Source organism: Gavia stellata, chromosome 14 (assembly GCF_030936135.1).
Source record: "Gavia stellata isolate bGavSte3 chromosome 14, bGavSte3.hap2, whole genome shotgun sequence".
NCBI classification, from domain to species: domain Eukaryota; kingdom Metazoa; phylum Chordata; class Aves; order Gaviiformes; family Gaviidae; genus Gavia; species Gavia stellata.
The window spans coordinates 21,847,410-21,874,356 of NC_082607.1; the positions used below are offsets into that span (position 1 = coordinate 21,847,410).

Consider the following 26,947-nt stretch of genomic DNA (forward strand, 5'->3'; position numbering starts at 1 on the left):
CTCCGCTGAAACCGAGTTCCCACAGCAAAGACTGGTCTCGGTGTTACAAACCCCCGCACTCGCCCGGGCACCGAGGGATAATTCCCACAGCGCACGGCCCTCTTTAGGCTTCTCATTTCTTAATGGCAGGTGAATAAAACGAAAATCCAATGAAGGATGGTTTTGCAGCCAGGATTAATGCTTTGTTTCTTGCTCTCTCCTGGGTTGTTAATCCCAGGAAAAGGTACCTGGGTCCCAGCCGGCACCTCGTTCACGCGGGGACCCACCCAGGCGGGAGGACTGCCCTTGCTCCATGCCACACTCATTAGGGATACCTGGAGATGATGAATTCCTACACAAGGCTGAGCTCTGCCTTCGCTCTGTGCAGCGGGTACCCACGGGCTGTGCTATCGTCTTGAGCTCTCTCCCTCTCCCTCTGCCCCCGGGGATGGCACCGACCCTGTACCGGCTCTGCCTGGCAACACACGGGCTACAGTTAAATGCTGCCCCCGTCAATACTGACTCGTGGTTATTGCCACATAATACACAACCGGCCCCAAAAAAAGAGCGGTGGCACCCTGTGCCCCGAGCCAGCTGCATCCCCGCATCCACGGGTACCCCTGTGCCCCGAGCCAGCTGCATCCCCGCATCCACGGGTACCCCTGTGCCCCGAGCCAGCTGCATCCCCGCATCCACGGGTACCCCTGTGCCCCGAGCCAGCTGCATCCCCGCATCCCTGGGTGCAGGGAAGCCGCTTCCCGGCACGGAGCGGACCTGTGACACACGGGACTCTGTCCCGACCCTGCGTGCCTCGACGCCTCCGAAGCGCCCGTCTTGGCAGCTCGCCCGTGGTTTTCGCCCTGCAGAGCCAGCTGCCGTGGGCTGCGCTGGGAGCTGCCCCTCTCTTTTGCACCTCAAAAGCCCCATCCTTAGTTGCCAGCTGAGAAAACGGAGGTGGAAAGTGGCTGAGGGACCTGTTGGTCTTGTCCCTGCGTTTTTAAGGCATATTTTGCAGGAAGGGGATGCTCCCGCGTGGCTCCGTCCGACGAGGGCGGCAGGACCAGAGCCAGCCGGGCTCCCCATCGTCCCAGCTGCAGCTCCCTGGGTGCGTGGGAGAGCAGCGGAAAAGGAGGAGAGAAGAAGATTAAAGCGGGACTCGCCGACCATTTATTTGGTTTGTGCATTGGACTAAAGCAGCGTTTCCTCCTTCAGATCTGCTGGCTCCAAAACAGCCTCTGGCGCTGGCCGGGGAGGGGGCTGTCTCGCCTGGACATGGCACCCGAGTGATACCGGAGGAGAAGGATGGACAGCTGCAAGGTTCAACAAGCTCCATCTGTGGCCTGTTTTAAAAAGGCATTTATTAGCTGTAAACCTCTGTCGTGACGTACAGAAAACTGGGGAGAGGAGCGGGAGATCGATCAGGTTTGAATCCTGGTGAGAGTTCTCCTTAGCAAAATGGTTAGAGGGAAAAAAAACAAAAACCAAACAGGCGGCTTTGAAATCAAAACTGTCCCGAAAAAGAGGGTTTCTGCTAGTTAAAAGCCTTTAACTAGAAGAACTTTTTGTGTTTTTTCCTTTACAAACATAGTGCATCTGCGATCATCGAGAATTACGGTTCGTCTAGAAAAGGGCCTGTGCTCGGGCTACGGAGAGGCTGCTGGTGGCGACAGCGAGTGTCGGCGAGCGGAGCCGTTACATGTGCGCTTCGGAGGCAGGACAGCCCGGCAGCAGCTCCCCGTTCACCACCGCCTCCGAGACCAGCATCTTGTCTTTGCCAGAATCCAGGCGCTGCTTCTTCAGCATCCTCTGATGGACCAGCGGGACGACGGAGAGCACCAAGCCGCCGATGATGGGCGGCACTCCGGCAAAATAAAAGGCCGCGTCGTAATTCCCAAAATAATCATTGAGGTATCCTGAAAGAGAACAACAACAGTGGTTATAGCCACGTCAGTCTAATGACCGACTTGCCTCCTCCCTCGAGTGAGAGCTGCAGCTTGCTTCAACCACCAGATTTGGGGAGATTAGATTTTTAAAACAATCGTTTTTTTCCATTGCATTCCTTGGAGTTTTTATGCCCTGGATTAAAGGATGTGCACAGCCAACATAGTGTAGCAAGGAAGCCAAGAAGGAAAGCCTCAGCCGTCCTTCCTATTTAACCGGCACAGGACACAACCAGACACATCCCAAACAATCCCGAACGCAAGCTGAGACGGTGTTAAACAACCAAACGCTTCAGGTGGCTCTTCCTAGCGCCTTGCCGGCCAGGAGGTAATAGGAAAAGCGGGCAGGGGCTGTTCCTCTGCAGATTGCCTCCGTCTGGAAGCCCTGTGTTGCTTACGGATATTTTATCTAGATGGGGACGTCAGCTGAAAAATACATGCTGCCGGTTACAAACAATAACCGGTCCCTTAAAAACCAATGAGGTTCTGCACTTGTTAGTTCGGCTAGTTCTGACACAGCCAGGCGTCCCCGGAGAGTAACGCATTGCCATTTATCGGCACTGGAAAACCCCTCTGAGTTTTCTCCTGCGTAGACACTTGCCTGGGGACTGCGTCCGTGAAAGGACCCCTTCGGCCAGCCCCGAGCCCAGCGAGCCCGATGCAGGGGGTCCTGCAGCTGCACCCGACCAGCGAGATGTCTGCAACCCCCACGTTCCTTCACGAGGGCGTTAAACTGAATTTTGCTGCCAGAAGCAAAAAGATCAGAGGCGCTTATACAGCTTTAGCTTAGCGATTGCTGATGCAGACGTTCTGCTGTTCAAGGGCCAGCTTTGGCAAAGCGCTCGCTGTTAAGGACGTTGTGGTTACTATGCTTAAACGCATTCCCAAGGCTTGGGAAGACAGAGGCTCGGCTGCCTCCATCTCTACCTTTGATTCAACAATCCAGGAGCTGAACTTACTTACCCATTAGCAATCAGTCCCCAGACACCTAAAAGGACTTCTAAAAACCTCATACCTGCCAATTTCTAGCTCAGTTTCAAACAGAAATCAGTTAATGTGATCTTGGGTTGCTCTCACTGTTCTCCCGCTGGTCACCTTTCATCAGCCCGGAGAAAGGCCCTGAGATGCTACAGGACAAAGCATGGAGTGATGCTACACCCGTACTTCAACCCTCACGCGACACAATAAGCCAGAAAATTCAAAACTGTATGTCTGGTCTCATGCCAAAAGATCACCACGGCTTTCGCTCTTACAAGCATCTGCTCCCTCCCAACAGCTGGGTCCAGGTCCGGCACCGCGGTGCTACCAACCTGCTATCGGCGTACCCGCGGTCATGGGCACAGCCATCAGCCCCATGAGGTACCCTATGGCCTGGGACGCCTGCATGGGCCCCACCAGCTCGAAGGCGATGGGGGCCATGATAGTGGTGAAGAAGCCATCGCAAAGGCCGAGGAAGAGGCAGATGACAATGACGCCCTCGAACCCTCGGCACTGGGGGATCATCATGCACAGGATGCCCAACAGCATGAAGGATGCAACCTGGGGAGACAAAAGTGGACACGTCATTGCACAGCCGGCTGAGGATGAGCCAGCAGTGTGCCCAGGTGGCCAAGAAGGCCAACACCATCCTGGCCTGTACCAGAAAGAGTGTGGTCAGCAGGAGTAGGGAAGGGATCGTGCCCCTGTACTCGGCACTGGTGAGGCCCGCACCTGAATGCTGCGTTCAGTTTTGGGCCCCTCACTACCAGAAGGACATTGAGGTGCTGGAGTGTGTCCAGAGAAGGGCGACGGAGCTGGTGAGGGGTCTGGAGCACAGTCTGATGAGGAGCGGCTGAGGGAGCTGGGGTTGTTCAGTCTGGAGAAGAGGAGGCTGAGGGGAGACCTCATCGCTCTCTACAACTGCCTGAAAGGCGGTTGTGGTGAGGTGGGTGTTGGTCTCTTCTCCCATGTAACTAGCAACAGGACAAGAGGAAACAGCCTCAAGTTGCACCAGGGGAGGTTCAGGCTGGATATTAGGAAAAATTTCTTTGCTGAGAGAGTGGTGAAGCACTGGCAGAGGCTGCCCAGGGAGGTGGTGGAGTCACCATCCCTGGAGGTGTTCAAGGAACGTGTGGATGTGGCACTGCGGGACATGGTTTAGTGGGCATGGTGGTGCTGCGTTGATGGTTGGACTTGGTGATCTTAAAGGCTTTTCCAACCTTAATTGATTCTGTGATTGGGGTGCAGGATGAGCGGGAATGGGCAGCAGGAAGGGTCATGAAGATGACAATGAACAGGTCAAGAACATCGCTCCCTCCTCTGGACCCAGCAATGCCATCCATCCTCTGCTCTCGTCTCGGAGAGGCCCTTAAGAATAGCCTTTTAAGGAGCTTTAGGAAGGATTATCTGCTGGATTAGCTGCCAGATTTCAGCGGTTTGTTTTTCAAAAACCACAAGGTGAGAGGGTGTCCAGCAGTTTGGGAAGAGTTGGGACCACAGAGTTTGATTGCTGAACGGACACCGAGACGTCAGGTCTAGTGTGTAATTTCTCTGTACACCTTTCTATAATAAATTTTCTTCCCTAACAGCAGACAAGGGCGTTAGGTAAAGGATTTATGATCTGTGGTTGACAGTTGTTAAGCAGGGCATTGACAGTGATGTAGAGATGCTGTCCCCTGGCCCGCAGCGGTTAGCCAGCAGCTACGCGGAGGGTCGGACACAACGTACCTGCAGGTAAATCTTCTTCAGCCCGGGAATGCAGTCACCAATACGGCCTGAAACCAAGCGCCCCAGCCCTGCCATGGCTCCGAGGCAAACCAGGAGGATCCAGTCCTTTTTCGTCTCTTGAAATCGCTTCTCCACGTATTTTACCTAGGATGGAGGGAAGGACGCAAGGACATGAATCCTCAGTAAGTTAATCCCTCTTGTATCCCAGAAAGGGACAAGACTTCCCGCAGAGGGCTTGTGGCTTTGGGGGTGGTTGTGTGACCCTCATGTCTGCACCACGCTGACCTGCATACACACCACCTCCGCTCACCCCAAACCCAACAGCCCCCTCCTCTCCGGCTACCGACACTTGTCCTCGGGAGCCCCGGGAAGCAACTGCTCTGCCCACCCTGGTGCAGAGGAGACACAGAAGCATTAACAAGCTGTCTCCTCCCATCACTATTCCTGTTTACAGGACGCTTCTGCAACAGTTTCTTAGCTTCGAGGCTTTTGGTGGCTCTGTCCCTACTGCTCATCTCAACCTTCCCACCTCCTCCTCGCTTGCACGGAGGAGCCCTTTCACTCTGGGCAAAGGGACCTCCCTCCCCTTCCAGTCCCAGCCAAGGCTCTCACCAGGTTCATGTAAGGTACGAGATAGCCCAGGACAGCCGTAGCGATCCCAAAGGCCCAAATCCGATAGGTCTTTCTCCGGAAAACCCTCAAGTTGAAATACTTGCGCGTCTGGGACCAGCACTGCTGCCGCATGCTCCGGCTGCCCAGCTTGTCCTGCCCATCGTGCTGAGAGTCACAAGAAGGTGGCAAGATGGGCCGATAGGTCAGGGACAAGAATATCTGGATGAGCATTAAGGCACTGAGTACTTGGAAAGTATGTGCCAGCCCAATGGCCTTCCCGACCATCTTCAGGAAGAAGGGGAGCGGCACGGAGATGAGGCAGCTGCCACCGGCCACGATGCCGTTGGCCAAGCCAAGGCGGCGCTTGAAGTAGTGACCAAGGATGACCAGCGAGGGCTGGAAGGCGAAGGAGCTGCCACAGCCGAAGAGGATCCCGTACGTGAAATAACGAACTTCCAGAGACCTAGTGGGAAAAAAAAAAAACACATCGAGGTCATTATGTTACGCAGAGGTAAGGAAGCCTTCTCCCCCACGGTCCTGCAAAACCTGGAGTCAAGACCCAGGTCTCACATCCCACAGGTGCTACACAGACGGTCTGGCCTCGAGGAGCTTATTCCCTAGCCAAAGCAAGGATTATCCTCATTTCACAGCTGGCACGTTAAATCTTCGGGAGAATGAAGTCTAGCTGGGGAGTGCTTTCTGCAAAGAGGAGAAGGCAGCAGCCAACCTGCCCTCCTTGGGAAGCTGACCTAACTTGAATGGTTTTTCAATTACAGCAAGCAAGATTTTCAAAGGTAGGCAGGGTGGGTTATTTTTAGCTAGAAATCCATTTTTTTCCACTGAAAGGACTAATTGAAAACATTCTGCACCCAGTGTTTGAAAGCAGAAGGCACCAACCCCACTGGTTATTAGGCACTTAGGAAGGGAACATTGTGTTTCTGCCCAGGCTCCAGGCTGGTTAATTAAGTTCTTCTTCTTTAAGCTCCTCTGGGAGCTTCAATTAGGTGGTTAATAGTTCTCGTTTGTACCTTACATTGGTGGCTGCACTCGAGGAGGGAGTGAAGTGGCTGCTCTACAGAACAGGTAGAAAGTCCTGAGAGCTTTTGGAAGGAGCCGTTTCCCAATTGCCAGCCCGGTTTTCCCAACAGAAGCAGCTGAGAAAGGAGCCTAAAGTTAGGTGGTGCAAATAACCCGTTGTTCTCTCCAGATGAAGGATTTTTTCTTCATCCCCGTGCAATACATTCAGCTGCAAAAGTCTGCCACGAAATACTGCATGGGAGGAGAGTGCGATGGAAACCTTTGGGCAGCTCACCGGGCAAGCAATGTTGCACAAACGGGGTCTTTACTCCGACACCCAGAACGACTCGTGAAATACTGAGTGCTGCTCATGAAGCAAGCGAGAAGACAGCAGCCCAGATCTAACGGAGCAGTTTGCAGTTGAGAAAACGCTTACAAGCACATCATTTCTTCCATTACACGCTCGTCTCTCTAGCTAGCCAAGCAGAAAGCAGGATGTGCTTGCTGTACCCAACAGCTCCAAGACAAATGACTGTCATGAAAGGCAATTTCCAGCTACTCCAGAATGAAGCCACATCAGAAACCCCCTCCGCAGGAGCCAGGCAAGCAGCTGGGCTACGCAGGCTGTCTCCGACCTCCCACACGCCAGCCCTGGCCATCTCAGCTGGGTCACACCCGCTTTGGTACTGCAGCTAAGCTGACGTCTTGGATAAGTGGAGACAAATGCCACGGTTCCCATCTGCTCCCCGTTGACGCTAAGACAACCCTGCATGAGCAGGGGCTCCTTTCAGCCATGCGTCTTAGCCACGATTTTCCACCCCACTCACTGGGAATCAGCCAGCTGCTCTCCGGTGGGAAGGGGGACATTGTCTCCCTCAGATAATGAGGTCTCCCATGGATAATGAAACCTCCTGGGACAAGGTCTCCTGCCAACGGCTGCCTCCCACTTACAGCTCACAACGGGAACGGCCCTGGTCCAGCCCCACTGGCAGTGGTTTAGGGGATTTCTTTCTGCAGGAGAAACTGGGCAGGAATTGCGGAGGGGAAGGAGAGGCAGATGAAAAGGGACTCAAACCCCACCACAGAACACTTAATGGTGCAGAAGAGGAGGGCTGGGAAGTCGTTGCGGAGCGTATGAAGACAGCCCTGCTGAATTGGCCACCATCTCCCACTCCTCATGCTAACCCATGCCTTTAAAACTGGAGGGAAGGTGAAGGCTTAACACAACTGGGATTTCTCTCTTCTTGAGGGCACACAAGATCTGTGGTGGCTCGAGCCGATTACAAGTGCGGGAGACACGCCGGTGCAAGGCAGCAAAGTGAGGAAAACCTTCGCCTTGACTCCATCCGGAAAACTTCAGCCTTCCCCAGAGCTCTGCTTTTCAGCGTGTTTTGTTTCTTTAGTGGTTTTCATACAAAACTCCCAATATTTTGAGAGTCAGAGGCACTGAGCATGAGCCGGGCGCTGGGGTCCTGCCGTGCAGGCTCGGTGGCTGAGTGGGTTTTTGGATCAGCTCGGTGCAGTGCTGGGAACCGCTGCTCCTCTGTTTAGACAGAACAAACCCATTTTAGAGAAACCAGGAGACAGAAGGTTGATTAGCCTTGCTCCAGCCCTGCCTGAGCCCACCAAACCCAGGCTGCGTCTCCCTTTACAGCAGCAGCGCAGGAAGAGCAGCTCCCTTCGCAGCGGTGCATGTGGCCCAGCCGGCACTGGGGGGGTCACCTCCAGCTGCGGCTGGGGGAGCTGGCACGGCGGCCAAAAAGAAAAAAAAAAAGCTTCTCCATTGTTCTGGGTGAGCAGGAGCCACTAGCTCCGAATTTCGGGACCAGCCTTTGCCATCCAGATGGAGCGCCGCCAAATCCCGCAGCCCCGCTGCTGTTCCGCCGGCTCCAGCTCGGCTGTGCCGAAGGCAGCTTCCCTTGCCATGGTCCAGCTGCAAAGGGGCTCCTCTCTCCCTTAAAAGGCAGCCAAAGGAATGCGAACCGAGAGCGAGGAGGCAGGAAATGGGGATTTCAGCTCTGGAGCTCTCCTGGAAATAATATTCTTCTCTGCCTGTACTGCGTGATTTTTTTCTAAGCCCAACACAACAAGCCACTGGCAACGATGCGGTCCCAAGAGCTCTTTTTCTTTGCACGAACATTTTACAATAGGAGGGGAGAAAAAAAAGTCCCAGCTTCGTTGATTAGAAGGAAAGCAAGATTACACGGGAAGCGCCTGTGATCTGCACTTCCAGGAGCCCGGGCATACCTTCCCTTAGGACCGACTGCACTTTCTCCGATTACTATTATCTTTTGAAATACAAAGGGGTGGCATCTGCGGAGGAAGTCGCAGAGGGTGGTTCCTTCCACACCGCTGCCCGAGATGGTTTTAGCATCCCAAGTCCCCTGGCTCAGACGCTGCCTCCCCCCTCCCAGCGTAACGGGGGGCTCCCGCAGTCGGGGACTCGGGGACCCATCACACAGCACGTAGCCACAGGGAAGCAGGGTTGGGGCGAGCGTGAGGGTCTCGCTGAGCAGGGCAAAAGGGAGCCGGCGTCCCCCTGCCCGGCACGGGCAGGCTGGGCAGGGAGGAGCACAGCGCAGGCAAGCCGCCCTCCGGGAAACTAGTGTGTATTTGCTTTAAAAAAACCCACTTCCTGAAGCATTTTAATTAAAACAATACTGATTTTAACTGAAATCCAACCCAAAGCAATGTTTTTATTCAGAAAAACTGGGGCAAATGATGGTTTGGAGGGTGTCTCCATGGCGCCTTTGAGACTCCATTTAATAAGTGCTGCATAAAGGACCCCAGAGGAAACCTCTTTTTGCTCCCACAAAGATGCAAATTTCTTGGGTTGGAAAGACTCTCACACGGAATCAGGTACACCTGCCATCTAAATGCGCATCGGCAAGCCCCTGCCAGCAGAAACTCATGGCACGGGATCAGCCGTGGAAAACGAGGAGCAGCAATCGCCCCGTGCTGCCGTAAACGCCAGAGCCGGCACGGGAACAGCACAAACTGCTCCAAACCCTGTCTGCGTCCCCCTCCCCATCCGCCCTGCATGGAAACTCCCTCTTGCCAGATGTAACCCATCAAATAGTATTTAAGCATTAATTTACTTTCAGTACCAAATGTGAAATCGGTTGGAGAGGAGAACGGTTTTGTCCACGAGCATCTCTTTGGAGCTGCCCGCAAGAGACGTGCCAACTTCTCGCTGCCTGTTTTAAAGATCAAATGAAGAACCCGAGGGCTCAAATCCCATAAAATAAAGCCCCTTGCTCAGGTAAAATTCACTCTCTCGGTATATAAGGACGAAAGAGCAATTCGGTTCAATTTGGAGAGAAACAGGCTGTGTGCACGTGGGCTGCATGTGGGCTGCAGGGCTGCCAGGAGACCTCTCATCTGGATGATAACCATCTGCTTTGCCCCAAAAGGCAGCAGCAATGCGTAGGCAGGGGGGGTTGCAGGGAAGAGAGAGGAAGAGGAGCTCGCTGAGGAGCTGGATGGCCCCTCTGCAGCCTTACTTGGTGAAGGAGCTGGAGAGGAGTCCGATGAAGGCGATGGCAGCTCCCGAGGCTGCCGTGGTCCTGCAGCCGATCCGGTCGGTGAAGATGCTGACGATGGGAGAGCAGAAAAATATCATGCCCATGGCCAAGGAGCCGACCCATGCTAGGGAGAGAGAGAAGAAAGGCAACGGTCAGGGTGGGACATCAACCAGGTACCAGAAGAACAACCAGGGACCGACTCCAGCTTTGAAGGTGGTCTCGGCAGAGAGGCAGCCCCATCATGCCATTAATTAACAGTGCAGCTCATAAATAACACGGTTAGCGCCCGTGCTGCCCGCCGCTGTCGCGGCCAGCGCACAATCTGCAGTGTCTCGGTGTTGGCCCGTGCGATGGAGGCACGGCCAGGTTTTCCTTTTATTCCCCTCCGCTGGGTTCATATGTGTCCTAGGGAAGGCAGCGAGCTTTCAACGCTTTTTTCTAACGGCCCTTGCTGTGTGCGTAATGCCGCCTGCGCTGACGCCGCTTCCATAGGGGACATCTCCCGGGCCAGAAGCCCCACCGAGCTCCTCCGAGCCCTCTGCTCCCTGGCTTTGGCTACGAGGAGTTTCACATCTTGAGTTATAGCTCTGCATTTCCAGGTACGGCACTCATCCATCACTGCTCCCCCCTCCCCAGAGCCAGGACGGCCTCACCTCCCGCTCGCCCCACGTTCAGCGGGGATTTCTCCTTGCAGCTGAGCTGATGGGAGAGCCGGGGGTTGTGCCAGGTTAGATCACATCCCTGGCCCTGCCGGGCGATGCCCAGGCGGGACCATGATCTCATGTCTCCTTCCAACCCACCTCTGGAGAAAACCACTGGCTGTCTGGCTGTCTTTTTTCACAAACTTTTATTATTCACTGATTATTTCAGCCCGTCGTCTTCTCCCTGCCCTCCACCTTCTCTCTTTCGTGGTTTCTGTGACTATTTGGGGGAGGAAAGGCAGGCTTGCAAGAAAAGCAATGTGGTAAGGAAAAATATCTGTGTACCAGCTCTGAGGAGAAGCACGAGGTCCCTTCGGCAGGGTGCGGGGCAGGGCAGGACAGACGGACGGACAAGGGGCCGCCAGCCCTACCCAGCACCCAAGCAGAGGGACCTCCTGGAGCATCTCCCAGCTTCAGGTGCTGGCTCTGGGCTGCCAAGCTCGATCTGCCCCGCACAGACCCCAGGACATGTGCTCCTTGCTTTTTTAATTCCTTTTTTGGGTTGGTTTTTTTTTCTCTTGCACCCAAACCGAGCACTCGGCGAACCCTTTTAGCACAGCCCCGCACAATAACAACCCGTCCTTCAAGAGCCGTGAGATTTTCAGAAAATAGCCAGGTCCCTATTAAAAGCAAATCCCAGCTATAAAACAGCCTCTCCAACCTCTGCCGTACAAAAAGGACCACACAAAGAAGCCTCGCTAGCCTGGGAAGAACTGACCCTTCCAAATTAATTATAAGTTCGCAAGGACCCAATTTACTCCAAAGTCTTCCTTAATAAATGCAGAGCGGAGCAATAAAGAGCCAAGCAAGAGCTGGGCGGGAACCTCGTGGGACTCGCCGGGCTCTCGACAGCAGGCGAAACGCAGAAGGGCGAGGGCGAGGGAGAGGACCCCCCTCTCCGGCTGATTTTCTTGGTTATAAACACAAGGCACAGTGTAATGAAAGTCCTTCTAATAGGATTAGGTGGCACGGCTCCAAAGAGCCGTCCAAAACAACTCCAAGAGGGGGTGAGGGGTGGGAGCACAGCCAAGATGGGAAAGGCTCGTTAAATTGGATAATACACTTCCAGAAATGTTCCTTCTACTCCAGCCAAGGCAGTAAAACGTTAGATGGCCCCGTCATGTTTGAAGTTTGTTATTTTTGGAAATTACTTTAAGAAACGCGGAAATAAAAGCATAAAGCAAAGTATTAAATTTAAAGGGCCAGATTCTGATCTTAATAACCCGGAGATTTACATGCAAATAAGCAGTATCAATCTCTGGCCCCAAAAATGCACACTCACCTGCGGAGATCAAAGCAAACCCTGGGCGAGAGGCTCAGCAACGAGTGCTTAAAAGCTCCTCCAGCTTTGGGTTTGTAAAAAGGAGATATCACTCAATTAAAATCGGTAAACACAAAAAAAAAAGAGTCCTGTGGCAAATTGCTCTACCTTAGAGAAAGAGCTTACCACAAGCAATGAATAAAAATAGGCTTGGGGAAGAACATCAAGTTAAAATTAGTAAGAACAATAGCCTCACTTCCAGAGCGGGGTTTTGTCTTCCCAGCGCTTCCCCGCGAAGCCCCGGGAAGCCGGGTGGGCTGGGCGAGCTCCAGCGCTGGAAGGAAACCTTGGCAAAATATGGGGGCAGGAGAAAGCCGCCTCGGCCCCGGCTCCGGTCCCGGCATGATTCACACCGAAACAGCCCCCGGAGAGCGGGTTGCACAATTTACCCCTCCCCGTTTTAGCCCCAGCTCAACGGCGGTGATCTCCTTTTACCTGTGTCAGGGCAAGGCTGGAGGAAAGCCATGGCAGAAAACCATGGGGTGGAAAGAAAAACGGGGTTCAGGTGAAGCGTAGCCCCAAACCTGCCCCTCCGGACACGGAGCCGGCGTCCCTGGACCCGCTCCAGGGGATGAAGGGTTTATTTTTGGCAATCTGTGTAAGGTGGTATTGAAGTATCTCCTGGACTTTCCTGGACACGACGGGCAGAGGTGGCCATTCTCCGGTGGAAGCCAGCCGGAGCTTAACCAGCCGGAGCCAGGGCTTCCCTTCGGCAGCTCCGCAGATGCTGGAGAAGTTACGACTTGACATAAAGCCCACAGGGAAAAAAAAGGGGGAATCTTTGCTTCTGATTTCCACGGGGTTTGGATGAGATGGTTAATTCCTAGCCCGGCCACACCTCGCAACCCTCTGCGTCTGACAACCTGGGCGAGATATTGAAACACACAAAGACAAGCCCCCACAAGAGCCTTATCAGCCGCACGGTGCGATCAAGCAGATCCTAAAAGAAATGATGGACTGAATCCAGCTGAGGACGGGGCTGGAAGGAGCTCAAGAGCTGTGCAGAATTTGGACAGGAGTCGGGTTAAGACTTGACGGAGTCGCAAGGTGCCGTTAAGTCCAGCCACCTCCTGGAAGTGCCAGCTGAAGGGGCTGGTTTTGGACCTGCCGTAGTGGGGCCCGGCTGGTGATGGCCAAGAAACCCCCTCTCCAATGGAAGCCTTTACCAAAGGCTTCAGAAACTGCTTTTTTAATTAAAAAAAGGCATTTCAAGCGCTCTCTTTTTGTGAGGGGGGAAGTGAAGATGACTTCTGATTTGGGGGCTGGCAATATTAGAGGTGGTTCAATGGGTGCTGTCCCTCCCCGACAGACACCTCTCCGCTGACCCTGCTTGGCACTGCAAGTTACGCCGAGACCAGCCACCCCCGGTCCGTGCCACCCTGCTCCCCCCTGCACCCCTCCCGAAGGCGGTAAACCAGCAGCTGGGGAACCGTGGCCCCCCGCGTGTGCACCCCACTCCTCGCTGCTTGCTCCGGCAGGGACGGCAGCGGGCTGGGGGACAGCAGCAGCCCGAGCTGCCACCCAAGCCCAGGCCATCTGTAGCCCTGGCTTCCTCCAGAGCTGATGGGACCTTCCTGGTGGTCCTGAGGATGCTCTGGGGTGTGGGAAGAGCCCAGCATGGGGCTGGTGCCCCTTTGCTGGAGCAGAAGGGTTGACCAAGGAGAGCATCCCACCAGCAGCTCTCCCACAGCGTGATTGCACAGGGGGTAAAGCTCCAGCTAAAGCTCCCCAAATTGTTCCTTCCCACCTTGACTTAACAAAAACAGCCGAACTGTTGGCCCGTGGCAGGTCCAAAGCAATGTGGCCTTCAACACGGAAGGGGAGGACAGCGGTTGAAGATCTCCAAGGGGAACAGTGATGCAGTGGGGTAGGAGATGTGGGTAACACAGCCAAGCTGAGCCGTCCTCCCCGACACCGCTCACTCTGGGCTCAAGACGGAGTAAAAACCGGGGAGGTGACCCATTTGCCCACCAGCCCTGCACCATCGAGCTGTGCCCATGATGGAGGAGCTCAGGGACCAGGTGTGCCTTGGCCACCACGTCCTCCTGGCAGTGGGTGACACCACTGCTGGGGACCCTGTGGCAGAGGAGGGCTGGCACGTGGGGGTCAGGACCTGCAGCGGGGCTGGCAATGCCGAGGGGCCAGGGAGGGCTGTGAGCACCGCGACTGTGTGTTCATGTCAGCAAGAGGACGGGCAGGTGGGCAGGTCCCCGGGGGTCGGTCCAGGCGGGTCCCACGTGGCAGACACCAGATCGGCTTTCTTTCCAGCAAGGCCATCCCTAAAGGATGAAAAGCTCCTTCCTTGCCAGTATTTTCCTGAGCAGAAAAAGGTTTCCGAGTGCCGCGGAGCAGAGCAAGGTGGGCGCAGGAAGGTGAGAAACAACAGGGGAAAATGTCACCGCTCCGAGACGCAGATCCAAACCCCCCCAGTATTTAGCTCATTGTTCCAAAAAAATCATTAAAAAAATCGTTCTGTGTAATACTTGTGGCCGAGCCTATTTGTTCCTTTAAAAATGAATCTCCAGGGAGAGGGAAGGAAGGGACGTTGCTCTCAGCCGTGCTTCCCCACTGACCCAAATATCCCGGGCTGGAGGGATCAAGGACCAGGAGGTGACCTCAGATCCGCCGCTGGAGGAAGTGTCTTCCCTCACTTCCCGTGGCTTCTCCCGCTCACGCCGCGCGGCCGGGACAGGGCGGCCACCGGAGGGGATGGGGACGCGCTGCAGAGGGTCACCCTCCCCAGGCACTTGGCGTTTCTCGGAGGAGAGATGGGGCAGCCAAAGCTGATTTGCCTCCATCTCCCTGTCTCCACCGCTCCTCCAACCAAGAAGTAATGACTTGACTTGCGCTTTCTGGGGACAGGGAAGCTCTGCTGGAGCGACAAACCTCATCACACATCTTCAAAGCCCTTCCCAGCCCCACCTGGTTCCCTTTTTGGGTGGCCTGGGAGCCCGACCAGCCCGGTGGCCCTGCCCATGCAGACACCGTGGGGAAGCGGAGGGCTGTAACCGCCCCCCTCCACGGAGCTAATGCGTGCTGCCCGGAGCACATCTGCAGTGAAAATGAAGCAGCTGTTTTATCGTGCGCCCTGAAAAAGCAATTTGCGTCATCCTCTTGCTCCCTCAAAGTAAAGCCCGAAGCGCTCCCAATGGCTTGGCCCCATGTGCTCAACACCCGCTGCGGACCAAGCGCATCCCGGGGAGGGTTGGTCAAGGCTTAAATAAAGGCAGATGCAAAGTCACATCTGAGGAGGCCACCGCGATGCACAGCAGGAAGGGAAACTAAGCTAAAGAGCAGCGAACCGAAGCTGAGGAGCAGCAAATCGAAGCTGAGGAGCAGCAAACCGAAGCTGAGGAGCAGCCGGGCTCCTCTGGACGGGAGGTGGTGGTGCGGTGCGGTGGCAGCCACCGTGCATCACGTGCAGCTAAAAGCCAGATAAACTCATTAATTGTATAGCAAGCCCTGCTTGGTACCATACCCTAAAGCTTCAGAACAAAGTCCTCTTTTATCAGGTTTGGCTGACTTCTCCCCCCTCCTTTCTTTCGCAAACAATTCCAAAACAGCCTGAAAATTGGAATAAATGGAATTATTCAGAGGAATTATTCAAGGCCAAGCCTGACTAAAGACCCTTTCAGTGTCCCGTTCATGGCGGTATTAGGACAGAATAAGGAAAAATATGAATGTCGTAGAAGAAGGGGCAGCTACCGTCATCGCGGCATGGTCCCGTAACCACGGATAACGCAACAGCTTCTCAAAGACCAGACCCAGCAAGCGTCCACCCAGTCTTCTCCATAGGAGACTTTTAAAAAATCAGTTTTTAACTGGTTCAGGAGCACAGGGCACTGGAGCAGAGCAGGCTGGGAATGTACTTTGCTTTAAGAAAACCACCACATCTCTCCCGATCGGACCTCTCTGCCTTCCCTCGCTCTCAAGGATGCAGGGGACATTTAAGAGACGATGCCCAGGCCACCTCCTGTAACCACTAAGTGACAGATACCAGCTTATGTGAGAGAAAAGTCCCAATATTAGCTGCCCTGTGGCCACGTTAAGTAGAGATGGAGACAAATCTGTGGTTTTGCTTGGCAAGCAGCAGGCGCGGAGTGTTTGCCTGAGGTTTGTGCGCTGAACATCTTGGAGAAACTCAGCCCCAGCCACATTCTGCATCGTTTCATTCCAAAACCATAAAATTCGACCCCGGTTAGAGCAAAATGGCGTTCGAGCTCATGTCTGAGCTGCATCACGTCCTCCCCGTCCACAGCCCGGCTCCCGCTCGGCCTCGGAGGCTCCAGAGCCGGTCCAGAAATGCAAATTCTTGTGAAATCCATCCAAAAGCAACAAGGCAGCATGTGGTCTGCAGCTGAAACCCCCCATGTGCCCAGGCTGGATTTTTCTCCCCAGCACTCCCCTCGGCAGGCCAGGAAGGTTTTTCTTCTCTGTGTTGCCTTCTGGCTTACAATTTTTGAGAGATGATTCACCTACCACACACTAAAGTAACCCAACAAATAGAAGCTACGGTCGCAACAACTCCATCTCAACACGGGCTCCCATCCACCACGTCCCATCCAGACGTCTTTCCATGATCTACACCCTCGAGGAGGCTGGAGGTCTCGTTACTCCAATCTCTCCTGATGTTGGGCGACTCCAAGTTGGACCAAGTTTGCTCATGTCCCATCGCCCCGGGTGAGAGCCCAGGGCTGCACGCCTGGAGGGCAGCTCTTGGGGTTCAACCGCTCGCGGGCAAAACCAGTGCCCTAACACGGCACCTGCCCAAATGAACTGGCAGAGCCTCTTCAGTACCGGGGGAAAAAAAACCCGTCCCGGGGCGAGCATCCCCTCCTTCAACTGCATTGTCAAACACCTCACCGGCCCCTGGCTGCGTTTTAATCCAGCAATTTTATGAAAAACAGAAAAGTTCCATTTTAATTGGTGAAAATTCCCTCCTCCCGCCCGCGGAGCGCCAATCTGTAATTAGCCTTTCATGTAAAACGATGTTTATTCCTGACGGAGTTTATCTTGGCACAAACAGGCGCTCTGAAATGTGCACACATTTGAAGACTCAAACCCTGCATTTAATTCTCTATCTGCTTGTTAATCCTCATTGTTCCCAAGCCCCTTTTCAAAACACACCCACGGGGAGAAGAAAGTATTTTTTTATATATATATATATATATATATAAAAAACACCCCCTTCCAGCGTCAGGAACACCAGCAGCGAGCGCAGCAGCGCAGGCACTGGCCCGGGGGCCGGTTGCCCCCGCAGCTCCCGGCGCTCACCCAAACACACGGTGCCAAACCCAGGCCTTCCTCCTGATTTTTTGCCATCTTTCTTTTTTTTTTTAACAGAATTTTTCTCGCCAGCTGCGATGCCCCTCGGATGTACCCCCTGCAATGCAGGCACTTGCCCGAAGGACAGGAGCCCCCGTGTTTATTTGGCCGCTCTGCAGCGGGAGGGTGGGGAAAGCACCGATAGCCACCAGCCCCATTTTCAGAGAACCTACCGCCGGCGAGGCAAGCAGATGGGGGCCAGATCCCAAGTTTCATGATTCCTGGGTTTAATTTGGAGCAATTTGGGATTTACAGGCTCCCGGCACGCAGCGGCCACATCTCCTAGCGTAGCAGCTCGGGGCTGGACCAGCAGCCCCCAGGGACCTCCCAGCTGGGACTGGGTGACCGAAGCGGACCAGGACCTTCCGCCCCGTCCAGCCCCGAGCGCAGACGGCAGCACGGGGCCCATCGGGGCGAGTGGGGAGAGCGGGGGGCTCCCGAGCGGCTGCCAGCGGCTGCTCCAGGTTGCCCTGCTCTGGGGGACCACACTGCTTCCAACGGGGCAATAAACACAATCTCTACTTTATAAAATGAAAGGGAGAGTAAAGGGTCAGGGTCAGGGTTTGTGTTAGAGTCAGGGTCAAGGCCAGGGTCAGGAGTAGGGTCAGGATTAGGATTTGAGTTAGGGTCAGGGTTAGGGTTTGGATCAGGGTCAAGGGCAGAGCCAGGGTTTGGGTTAGGGTCAGGGTTGTGGTTAGGGTCAGGGTTAGGGTCAGGGTTGTGGTTAGGGTCAGGGTTAGGGTCAGGGTTAGGGCCAGAGTTAGGGTCAGGTTAGGGTCAGGGTTAGGTTAGGGGGCCCGGCTCTCCCCAGCCCAGCGCACCCCGGCAGCTTGGGGTTTCCTCCAGCCCCTACATGCTGGCTCCTCACCCTGTGTTTTTGGGAAAACGGTTCCCATTGCTGGAGCCCAGCAGGTCCCGGAGCCGAAGGCAATGATTAACTCCAGTGGGACGGTGTGGGTCAGCCGTGGCCCCAGACACCAGCTGCTGCACGTCCGAAATTTTAAGCCTTTGGAAAAGCCATGACCTGACCAAACTTCACTGGGCTTTGACTATGATTAACCTCCTTCAGTCGCTTGTACAAGTGCGTGAAGTGCTCGCTTGGGAACAGCTCAGCACTCACGTCCTGCCATGGCCATGCTCCTGTCCCCGACAAGGCGCTCGTGACACCCTTCCTCTTCCCCCAGCCCAAAAATGTGTCATCTCCTCCGAACCCCCACTGTGGCCACTTCTTGTAACTGGCAGACTCATACTGGTAACCAGTTCCTGCAGCACACAGACAACTGGGAGGACAGTGCAGCTGGGGGACAGGGGTGGAGGAGCTTCAGGAATTCGCCCCATCACTTTATCTCCCTTTGGAGACCACCAAGAGACCGCTCTGCAAGATGTGACTGTCCATCCAAGGCAAAACCACCACATTTGCAAACAGGGCAGGGAAGATGCAAGGCGGCGGGCACCTGCGAGGACACGAGTCGCGTGAGCGGCAGCCTGCCAGTCCGTCCCAGCCTGGCGCCGGCACCGGGCCAGCAGTGCTGCCGTGTATGCCTGGCCAGCGCCGGCCACCGCTTCCCAGCCTGAGACCCAGCTGAGCGCTGCCACTTTTGCGGGGACACCTGAAACCCCACGAGGGCAGGAGGGCGGATCCGGGGGCACGTCACCCCCGTTCCCCGTGCTCACCCGCGCCCCAGTGTCCTGCCAGTCGTCCCACACATGTGACTGGCATGGCATTTCCCCGGCTCGGAGCAGCTCGGCTGGCTTCGCGATACGCTGCTGGGACGCAGAGGTTGCGGCTCCGGCCAGCACGCATCAGAACAGATGGCAAAGCAGCGCCGCAGCTGGCGGGCAGGGCCAAGGGGCAATGCCAACGGGGCCCTCTACAAGGGACAAGGTCAGCGGTTCATCTCCTGGCCAGGCACAGCATCCACGTGCATCCCTACAGGTGCCTACGCCCAGTGCAAACCCACCGCTGGCATCGCACCTCCGCCTACGTGGTGATATTATACCCAAGGCACGGCTGCAGGACCCCAAAAATCCCCAACGTTGCTCTGGCGTGAAAGCACCCGGGACATCCCCCCGCCTCCCTTGGGGAGAAGACGGGAGGGCTCCCGGCCCCCAAGGGGAGGCAGGTTGGGTACCCCTCCCGAAACGCAGCTGGTGGCCCAAGACTGCTCCATCCCTTGCGAAATCACCGGGCACTTTCTGTCTCCTCTCCCCCCCGCCAGCAAACCCCGCCTGGGCTGTGTTTGGGAACCCTCCGCCTTCTGCGGGAGGCTGGGGTGAGAGAGGATGCTTTTTTCCAAGCTGGAAGAGACAGACAAGTTTCCCTCTTTGCCAAATTTCTCCCAAGCCATCTTCTGTTTCCCATTAATGGCGAGAAGAAACCCTCCGGCCCAGGTCCGCGCTCCTCCCACTGCAACTCCCACGGGCGCTTGTCAACATCCCAGTGAAAAAGGAGAATTAAACCCACCCAACCTGGCTGGCCGTGACGCAGGGGCCCACAGAGCGAGGATCGGCGGCGGGTGGAAAACAACCTCCCTGCTCCGCTCTTACATCTCCCCCACGGAAACTTTTCAACTCCAGTTGCTGGCAGGAGCCGGGCTGATCCCAGCTGAATTCCTTCCACTTACCAGCAAATAAATAGCAGTTAAATGGAGGGAAAGAGAAAAACACCCTTTCTTTCAAGGGGAAAACAAAGAGGCCGGGGAGAATAAATAGAGGCGAAATGTTGGGCTGGTCACAGGCTCCTGAAGATCTTTTTCCCCTCCCAGTCGGTACTTGACAGCCCTCCCAGTTCAGTTAATTAAGGGATACTCAGAAAGAAAAACACTTCCAGCCCTTTGCCAGCCCTGACCATCACGGGGAGAGTCACAGCGCGCTTGAGACCGAGCCCAGGAGCCCTGGCCACCGCTCCTCCACCCGGCCCAGACACTTAAACCACCATTTTTCAGACAAATAGGTGCTGTTGCAGGACATCCATGGCCTCCTCCCAACCCTGGCAGACTTCTCCCCAGCCTTTTCTCCAAACCCTCCGGTGACGGCCATCTCCAACCTTCCCGAGACAAGGGCTGGTCTTCTTGCACTCCAAGTATTTCTCCCAACCAACACCTTCCTTGCTGCAAAACTTCAAAGCATCACTTTGCAACCCGTACCTCACCGGACAGAGAGAACAGCTTATTCCTTTCTTTTGCAACTTTTTAGGGAGCTGACGGCAGTGATGCACCTTCCCTCCTCTGGCAGGAACAACCCCAGCCCGGGCTTCAGCACTGCACATCGTTCCCCCTCCTCTCCTCCACGTCTCCCAGTTGACCCAACCCCTTCCCGGCGTGCGGTGCTCAGCAGAGACACCTTCCCACGTCCCGCCTGGGACTGATTAAGAATTACTTGTCCCTTGCCCCTCCCCTCCAGCACAATGCGGTGCCCGGCTCTTGTCACGTTGCACCCCAACAGTCTGTAAAGGCACCTCCCGAAAAAACCCACCCCAAGGGAGCCCCGCAGGGAGGGACGGCTTCTGCCACCCCCGACGGCTGCGTCACCCCCAGCCCCGTGTCGGGGTACCCCGGCCACGGCCCGCAGCCGCCTGCTGTCTTTTGAACCCCAAAGGCTGTTTGGTGCTTCGGAGGGCGGGGGGGAGCCTGCCCGCAGCCTTCCTCCAGCGGGATGGGGACGGGGATGGCGTGGGAAGAGCCAAATCTCCCAAGCGCCCATCGGCCGAGGCTGGGGCACCCCGAGGATGAGCGAGGTTGGAAGAAAGCATCCCCCGTGTTTCTCCCAACGGTGCCGACACGCGCTGCCGGCGGCTCTGCCCCGCCGCAGTGCTGCACGGCAGCATCCCCCCGACCACCCCCCCGGCCCATCACCACCCCACGGAGCCCCCCAAGCTCCGGGGGGAAAAAAATGCTGCGGCAACCTCAGCCTGAGCCCCCCTGGGGCAAGCGCCCCGAAACTGGGGCGGCAGCGATGCCTCCCCCACGGCACCTGAGCGGAGCCGCCCGCCCAAATATTATCAAAATATTTCAGTTATGTTACTTATTTGCTTACACCCAACAAGGCCCCAATTTCCCCGAAGACAAAGTCCGCCCAATACCAGACTATATACGGGGCTAGAAATATGAAAGGGAAAATCTAGGCGGCAGCAGCGGCTGCTGCGGGCGCTTTCCGAAGGGAGGCCCCTCTCCAGGCTGCGCCAGCCGGCTTTTAAGTTGTTTTGCCCCCGAGCTGCGTTCACAAAGGAGATAACACCTCCCTGAAATGGCCTCTTCCATCTGGGCTCTCCCACCACGCCGGCGGCTCCCCAGCCCGGTCCCGGTGCTCAGCCCCAGCCCAAACCCTCCCGCGGCGCGAGGGACGGCGCAAGGTGACGACTGACCGTGGTGGGGGATGCGTCGGGGAGTCTCCTCCGTTGAGCAAATATCTTTAAAAATCAAAATAAACGAAGAAAAGCTGTTTGTAAGCAGGTTGAGCAGAGCCCGCCAGTGGGCACACAGCCTGGGCAGCATCCCGGGCTGCCCCAGCCGCGTCCGTGCGGCAAAACGGCTCCGTGGCGGAAGACCTGGGCTCTTCTCCTGATGGCCGTCGGGAAATTATTTCCTACTCCGGTGCCGGACAGTTTTCCCTGGGTCTGCAGTACAGAGACATTAACGCCTTTGGATAGTGCTCCTGAAGCCTACTGATGGGGAAAAAAATCCCCGAACGACACAAGACTTGCGTGTCATCATTAAACCAAAGCCCCGGAGGCCAAAAGAGGGGTAAAATATCCATGTGATTTTAATCTCTTGGAGTTCCCTTACATTAAAGCACACATTTGAGAACACCTGGATATCTCTGAAAAATTGCTGTAATTAAGCAAATCCGACAGCTAAAGGAAACGAAAGAACAGCAATATTTGATTTAATTTTTTTTTTTTTTCCCCAACAAGAAACAGGTTATACCCCTTTGCCAATGGGCTGGTACTTTTGGCTGACCTGCTCTCATTTGAAAGTTTTTCAGACGCCGGGTGGCTTCGGCAGCCGCCCCGCGGTGCGGGGAAGGGCCAGCCCTGCCCTTCGATGCTCGGGGCAGGTAGAGAAAAGCCACGGCCGAGGCGTAGGGGTGACCTGCGCGGGACGGTACCCAGCCCCGCATTTCCCATCAGCATCCCAGGAACCCAGCCCTGAGCCCTCCAGCTCCTGCCAATGCACCTTGAATGGGGATCCATAATACAGATATACACACACATACATATATGTGCATATATATATGCCTGTGTGCATCTATGTATACACACACATATACATATATATTAAAAAAGCAATCCCCGGAGGGCTTTAGCCCACACGACGGCTGTGGGCAGAGCCACGCCGCGGCTTCCCCGGAGCCACGCAATGTTTAACGAGACCGAGGGGAACTGGGGACAAGCCCGCACCATTCCAAGTGCCTCGGCAGCAAAGCGCTTCGAAGCCCGGTGAAACATTAATGCGCTTCCCCGGAGAAATGCCTTTACTTTTTGCTGCATCAAGGGCTTCGAAATCGGAATAAATAACAGGGCAGGTTAACGAAGGTTTCTATCAGTTACTGGGTAGGTTTTGGTCCCCCTGCGATTCAGGTTTAAAAGCCATACATCCTACCTCCGTAGCCAGGGAGCCTCCTCTTCCTCCCAATGGAAATACTGCATGGTATATGGTATTTATGCACGGCAATACTACTTGGGGTAGGGGCAGGAATCAAAATTACCCTGTTTCCACAGGTGCCAGGTGTGGGATTGCTGTAGGTAACACACACTGCAGTCCCTGGGCTTGTTTTCAAGCGCCTGAGCTCCAATTTCTCCCGTGAAGCCCATCCATGCCCAGGGGCAAAGAGGAGAGCAGCAGCCAAGTGGCTTCAGCAGTGTAGAGCTGAAGTGCCCTGGGATTTTGGGGTATGGAGGGATGTGAGGGGCCACAGGCATCCCCGGGATGCGACACCCGAGCACGCGGTGGATCTAACCCCGCCGTTCACCCCAGCACCGGACCGTGGAGACCTGCTGGAGGACACCAGCCCACCAGCCGCTCCGAGACAGCGCTGGGGACGGTCTGTGTGCCGAAGCACCATCAGATTGCTCAGGAAGGGTTCAGCCCCTGCAACGACCCCGACACGAGGCTCTCCCTTCCCAAGCTCTGCCCGGCCGCAGCGAGCTGGTGCACACGCGTGGCGGTGGCCTTGCAGATGGGCAGAGCGGGGCAGGGGTGCCGAATGCCACCGCGGGGCCAAGTGTGCGTGCTGTGTGCCAGCAACAAAGGGAAGACTGGTGAGACAAGGGTAAATCTGCACCCCGGGGTCTGCAGCCACGGGGCCGAGCGGAGGGAGCTCACAGCTCACTGCTGCCCGCGTACCCCTTCCCCGGGTCCCTGCCCCGGGCGGGAAGGGCTCCCGAATCCCAACTGCTACAGCCGAAGTCGCGACAAAACGTCAAGCCCTTTCTGCTGGCCAAGGAGCAACTCTAAACTGGGGCCGCATGAGGACTGGAGCAGCAAACGCAGCCGAGCCGTGCTCCCCGGCTGCAGCTGAGTGACCTGAACCTCAAATTTCCCCCCCCCAAAATATCTGTGCAGCAGCACTGACCAAGAACAGATGCACGAGGACAGCAGAAAGCACGGGATGGAGATCCCCATTTGCATCCACCCCTTGGTTTGACCTGGCCACGAAGCTTCAGTGCCTCGAGGAGCCGGGAGGGGCACAGAGGTGGAAGGGAATGGGGTGATGGAGAAGCCGAACGCCCCACGCCCAGCCGGGGCTCGGAGGGCTCCTGCCAGTCCCGTCGGGCACCGAGACGGCGGCTGCAGGTCGGCTGGGGATCACGCTGGGTTTGCAGAGCCGGGGAGAGGCTCGCTCCTGTCTCCATTGCTAATGAGACTAATACCAGCTGCTTCTCGCTTAACCAGTCTGACCATCGGGCTGAGCCAAAACTGAATCATTCAGAAGAAAAATGGAAAAGGAGATCGACTCGTCACCAGCCCTGACTAATGGGGAAACCCGCCAACAACCTGCCGCTTGCACACCGGCCCTGGCATCCTGCTTTTTCGGCTCTTCATCATTCTCCCCGATTCAAACGCTCAGACGAAGCCTGAGCTTTGCGCCAGCATAGGTGGGTGATAGCAGAAAGGGCTCTCTGCTGCAAAAAGTGCCAGCGTGTGGCCAGGGGCCCAACGTCACCCAGCAATGCCTGACATTTTGCAAGAGCTAATTCCTGCTTCGGAAGCAGAGGAAACATTAAAACCCCCCAAAACATTGCTTTTTGTGCTGCTCTGCCTGGCATCATCTTCCCAACAGCTTTTTAGGGTGGATTTCTTCTCCTTCCCTCTTCATCCCGCAATAAAAATCTAAGCAACCGCCTTCACTGAGCAGAAAAACTCGCCACCGCCCCGCTGTAAAAACGGCTTTCTGCTTTTTTCTGCGGCGTGTTTTGTTTTATGAGGCCAGTGGGGCACAAACCGTGGGGCAGGGAGGCTGCAGACGGGGCGGTTGGGAAACCTGGGGTCCGGGGGATGTTGTCCCAAGGGAGGGAAACAAGCTCCGAAATCTAGATTGGGGCTAATCTTATCTCCGGGTGTAGTTTAGGACAGGCCAGCGAGGGTTAACAGCCAGCCACAGAGGTCAAACCAGGACCTGAAGTACCTCTACTCCCGGGCTGTTTGGATCACATCACGCTTTGGTTGATGAAGTGAAGCAGGGCAGAGTTTACCAGCTTCAAAGAAAAAAAAAAAATACAGTATGGTTTATTACCTTTGGGCAACACATTTGCTTTTATACGAATCTCCCTCAATAAAGCCCCTCTCCCAAGATGCAGCTCCCAAGGGCCAGGCTCTCCCAGCTAAAAGCCTGCGACACCATCCCTTGTCCCCAGCCATCCTCCGTTTTTATCACCCGACCCTGCAGACGTCAGGACAAACACGGCAGAACTTCAGTCCTTGGTGAGAAACCCACCCTGCACCAATACGGGTCTTGAAAATCCCCATTTTCAAGGCAGAAAATCCCTGGCCAGGTCAGTCTGGGCAAGGAAATGCCCCAAATCCCGGCGCCGGGAGCGCCACCTCAACTGCCACAGGGTTCCATGGGGAGAGTGGAAAACCGGGACCCTGCGGGTCGGAGACAAGCAGAGCTTTGGGTATGCGACACCAAGAGCAGAAAAACCTTGTGCAAGGGCTTTAGGGTGCACACCCGGCTCTCCCTGCCGAGGGCATCCGGCTACCCGGCATTAGCCCGATGCCCACCTGCAGCGGCGGGCACGCACCCCGCAACCTGCCCGGCCGGACGGGAAAAACCTGCAAGGGATGGAAACCGCATTCCCAAGGTGCAAGGGAAAAGCCATCCAGAAAGCGGCTGACAACATCCCTGTCGGTCCTCACCCTTTCCCCTCCCAGGCTGGTTTCTCACCGACTGCGGGCGAGCTTCCCTGGCATCGGGGCGGTCGGCACGGTTTTTATTTGATGCTGAATTTCCCTGCGGGCAGGGGACACGGGGGGGTACGGGCAGGAGGAGCCCTGCGAAGACCTCACACCTCCAGCAGTGCCGGAGCCCCGCCAAGTTTATTTTGAAAAAAGAAAAAACAAACCAAAAACCTAACACCGCCGATATTCACCCCTTGGCAACGTCCTATCTCAATAACACTCTGCTATTATTATACTCTGCAATTAAGCGATAAAGCTCTAATTGCCTTATCTGACGGAGTCGGGCACGGCAGCGAGGCAGGAGCTGGCCTCTGCACCCCCGTTTACGGGATGGACGGCGTCATGCCGGGCATTTTAAAGCTGCCCCATCCAAAAGCATCCTCCTGCTTGGCAGACAGACAGACGGACGGGACCCCCTGGCAGCGCCGGGCTTCCTCGCCCCGAACCTGGGCCAGCAGCATCACCCCCGTGCCTGCGTGCCGCCCCGCCTCCATCCCCACAGAGCTCGGGTGGTACCCAGGGAAGGCACTGGTGGCCTCCGCCAGCTTTTGACCAGGCGATGCTCAGCTCCGGCCGGGATGGAAGCACATGGAAAAAAAAGGGGCAGCTTTTAATCCATTCCTCCTGCAGGAAGGTAGAAGCGGATGGTCGAGCGAAGCGCAAAACCACGTCACCGGCTGCTCCCCGGCCCTCCCCGCATCCCTGCTTCAGCATCCCGGGGAGCAACCCGCGGCCAGGCAGCCGGGAGAGCCTGCCAGTGGCCGGGGCACTTTGAGAGCGGCCCTTCGGTCCAGGACTTGGCACGCTCAGCCATACCAGCCGGATCGAGGCACTGGTTTTAGAGGAGGTGACCCCAGTTCCCCAGCCCGGCATCTCTGTGCGGAGCAAAGCCGCACCCAGCAGCTCTCAGGCCATAATAAGCCCGGTTTGGTATTTTCATCCACATGTTTGTCACCTCTGAGAGAGCTCTGATGGGCTATGGCATCCTCTCCAACACGATCAGCCCTGGTTTAATTTGCTTTTCTAAGTTTGGTGTCCCCTGAATCCTGATTCTTGCCATTTTTACAAGTCTTTTAGTATTTGACCCCAGCGCTGCTCCTGACCCCGCCAGCTTTCGGCAGAGCGGTATTCACCGGCCTTAGGAAAGAAAAATAAAGCCCTCCAAAATCCCGCCCGCGTGACCGTTTCCCCAGTACGCCCCAATCCGCCTGGCCAGCGAAGCCACCTCCTCCCCGCACCCCCAGCCCAGCCCAGAGGCCACGGTGAGGGGCGACAGGGCCGTGCCGTCCCTGCGCCCCCCTCCCAGGGCGAGCGGGCTCCCGGCCGGGCACAGCCACAAGAAAGGCCGATGCAAATCGCATCGTTAGCATTCTTTCCGTTTTAATAACCCAAGGTGTTACCAGCAACAGTGTTACTGATTTTT

At 55.9% G+C, this 26,947-nt stretch overlaps 1 protein-coding gene across 1 annotated transcript in view; it reads right to left on the reverse strand.

Annotated features, from left to right (window-relative positions):
• Positions 1–1,264: 1,264 nt before the first annotated feature.
• SLC16A2 (solute carrier family 16 member 2) overlaps positions 1,265–26,947 on the reverse strand; it is a 34,304-nt gene continuing 8,621 nt past the window's right edge. The window contains exons 2-6 of the mRNA XM_059824447.1: positions 9,758–9,902; positions 5,238–5,700; positions 4,626–4,769; positions 3,230–3,458; positions 1,265–1,892 (exon numbers count right to left, since the gene is read on the reverse strand). Coding sequence (XP_059680430.1) covers positions 1,672–1,892; positions 3,230–3,458; positions 4,626–4,769; positions 5,238–5,700; positions 9,758–9,902 — 1,202 coding nt within the window. The 3' untranslated portion in view covers positions 1,265–1,671. The remainder of the gene's footprint in view (positions 1,893–3,229; positions 3,459–4,625; positions 4,770–5,237; positions 5,701–9,757; positions 9,903–26,947) is intronic.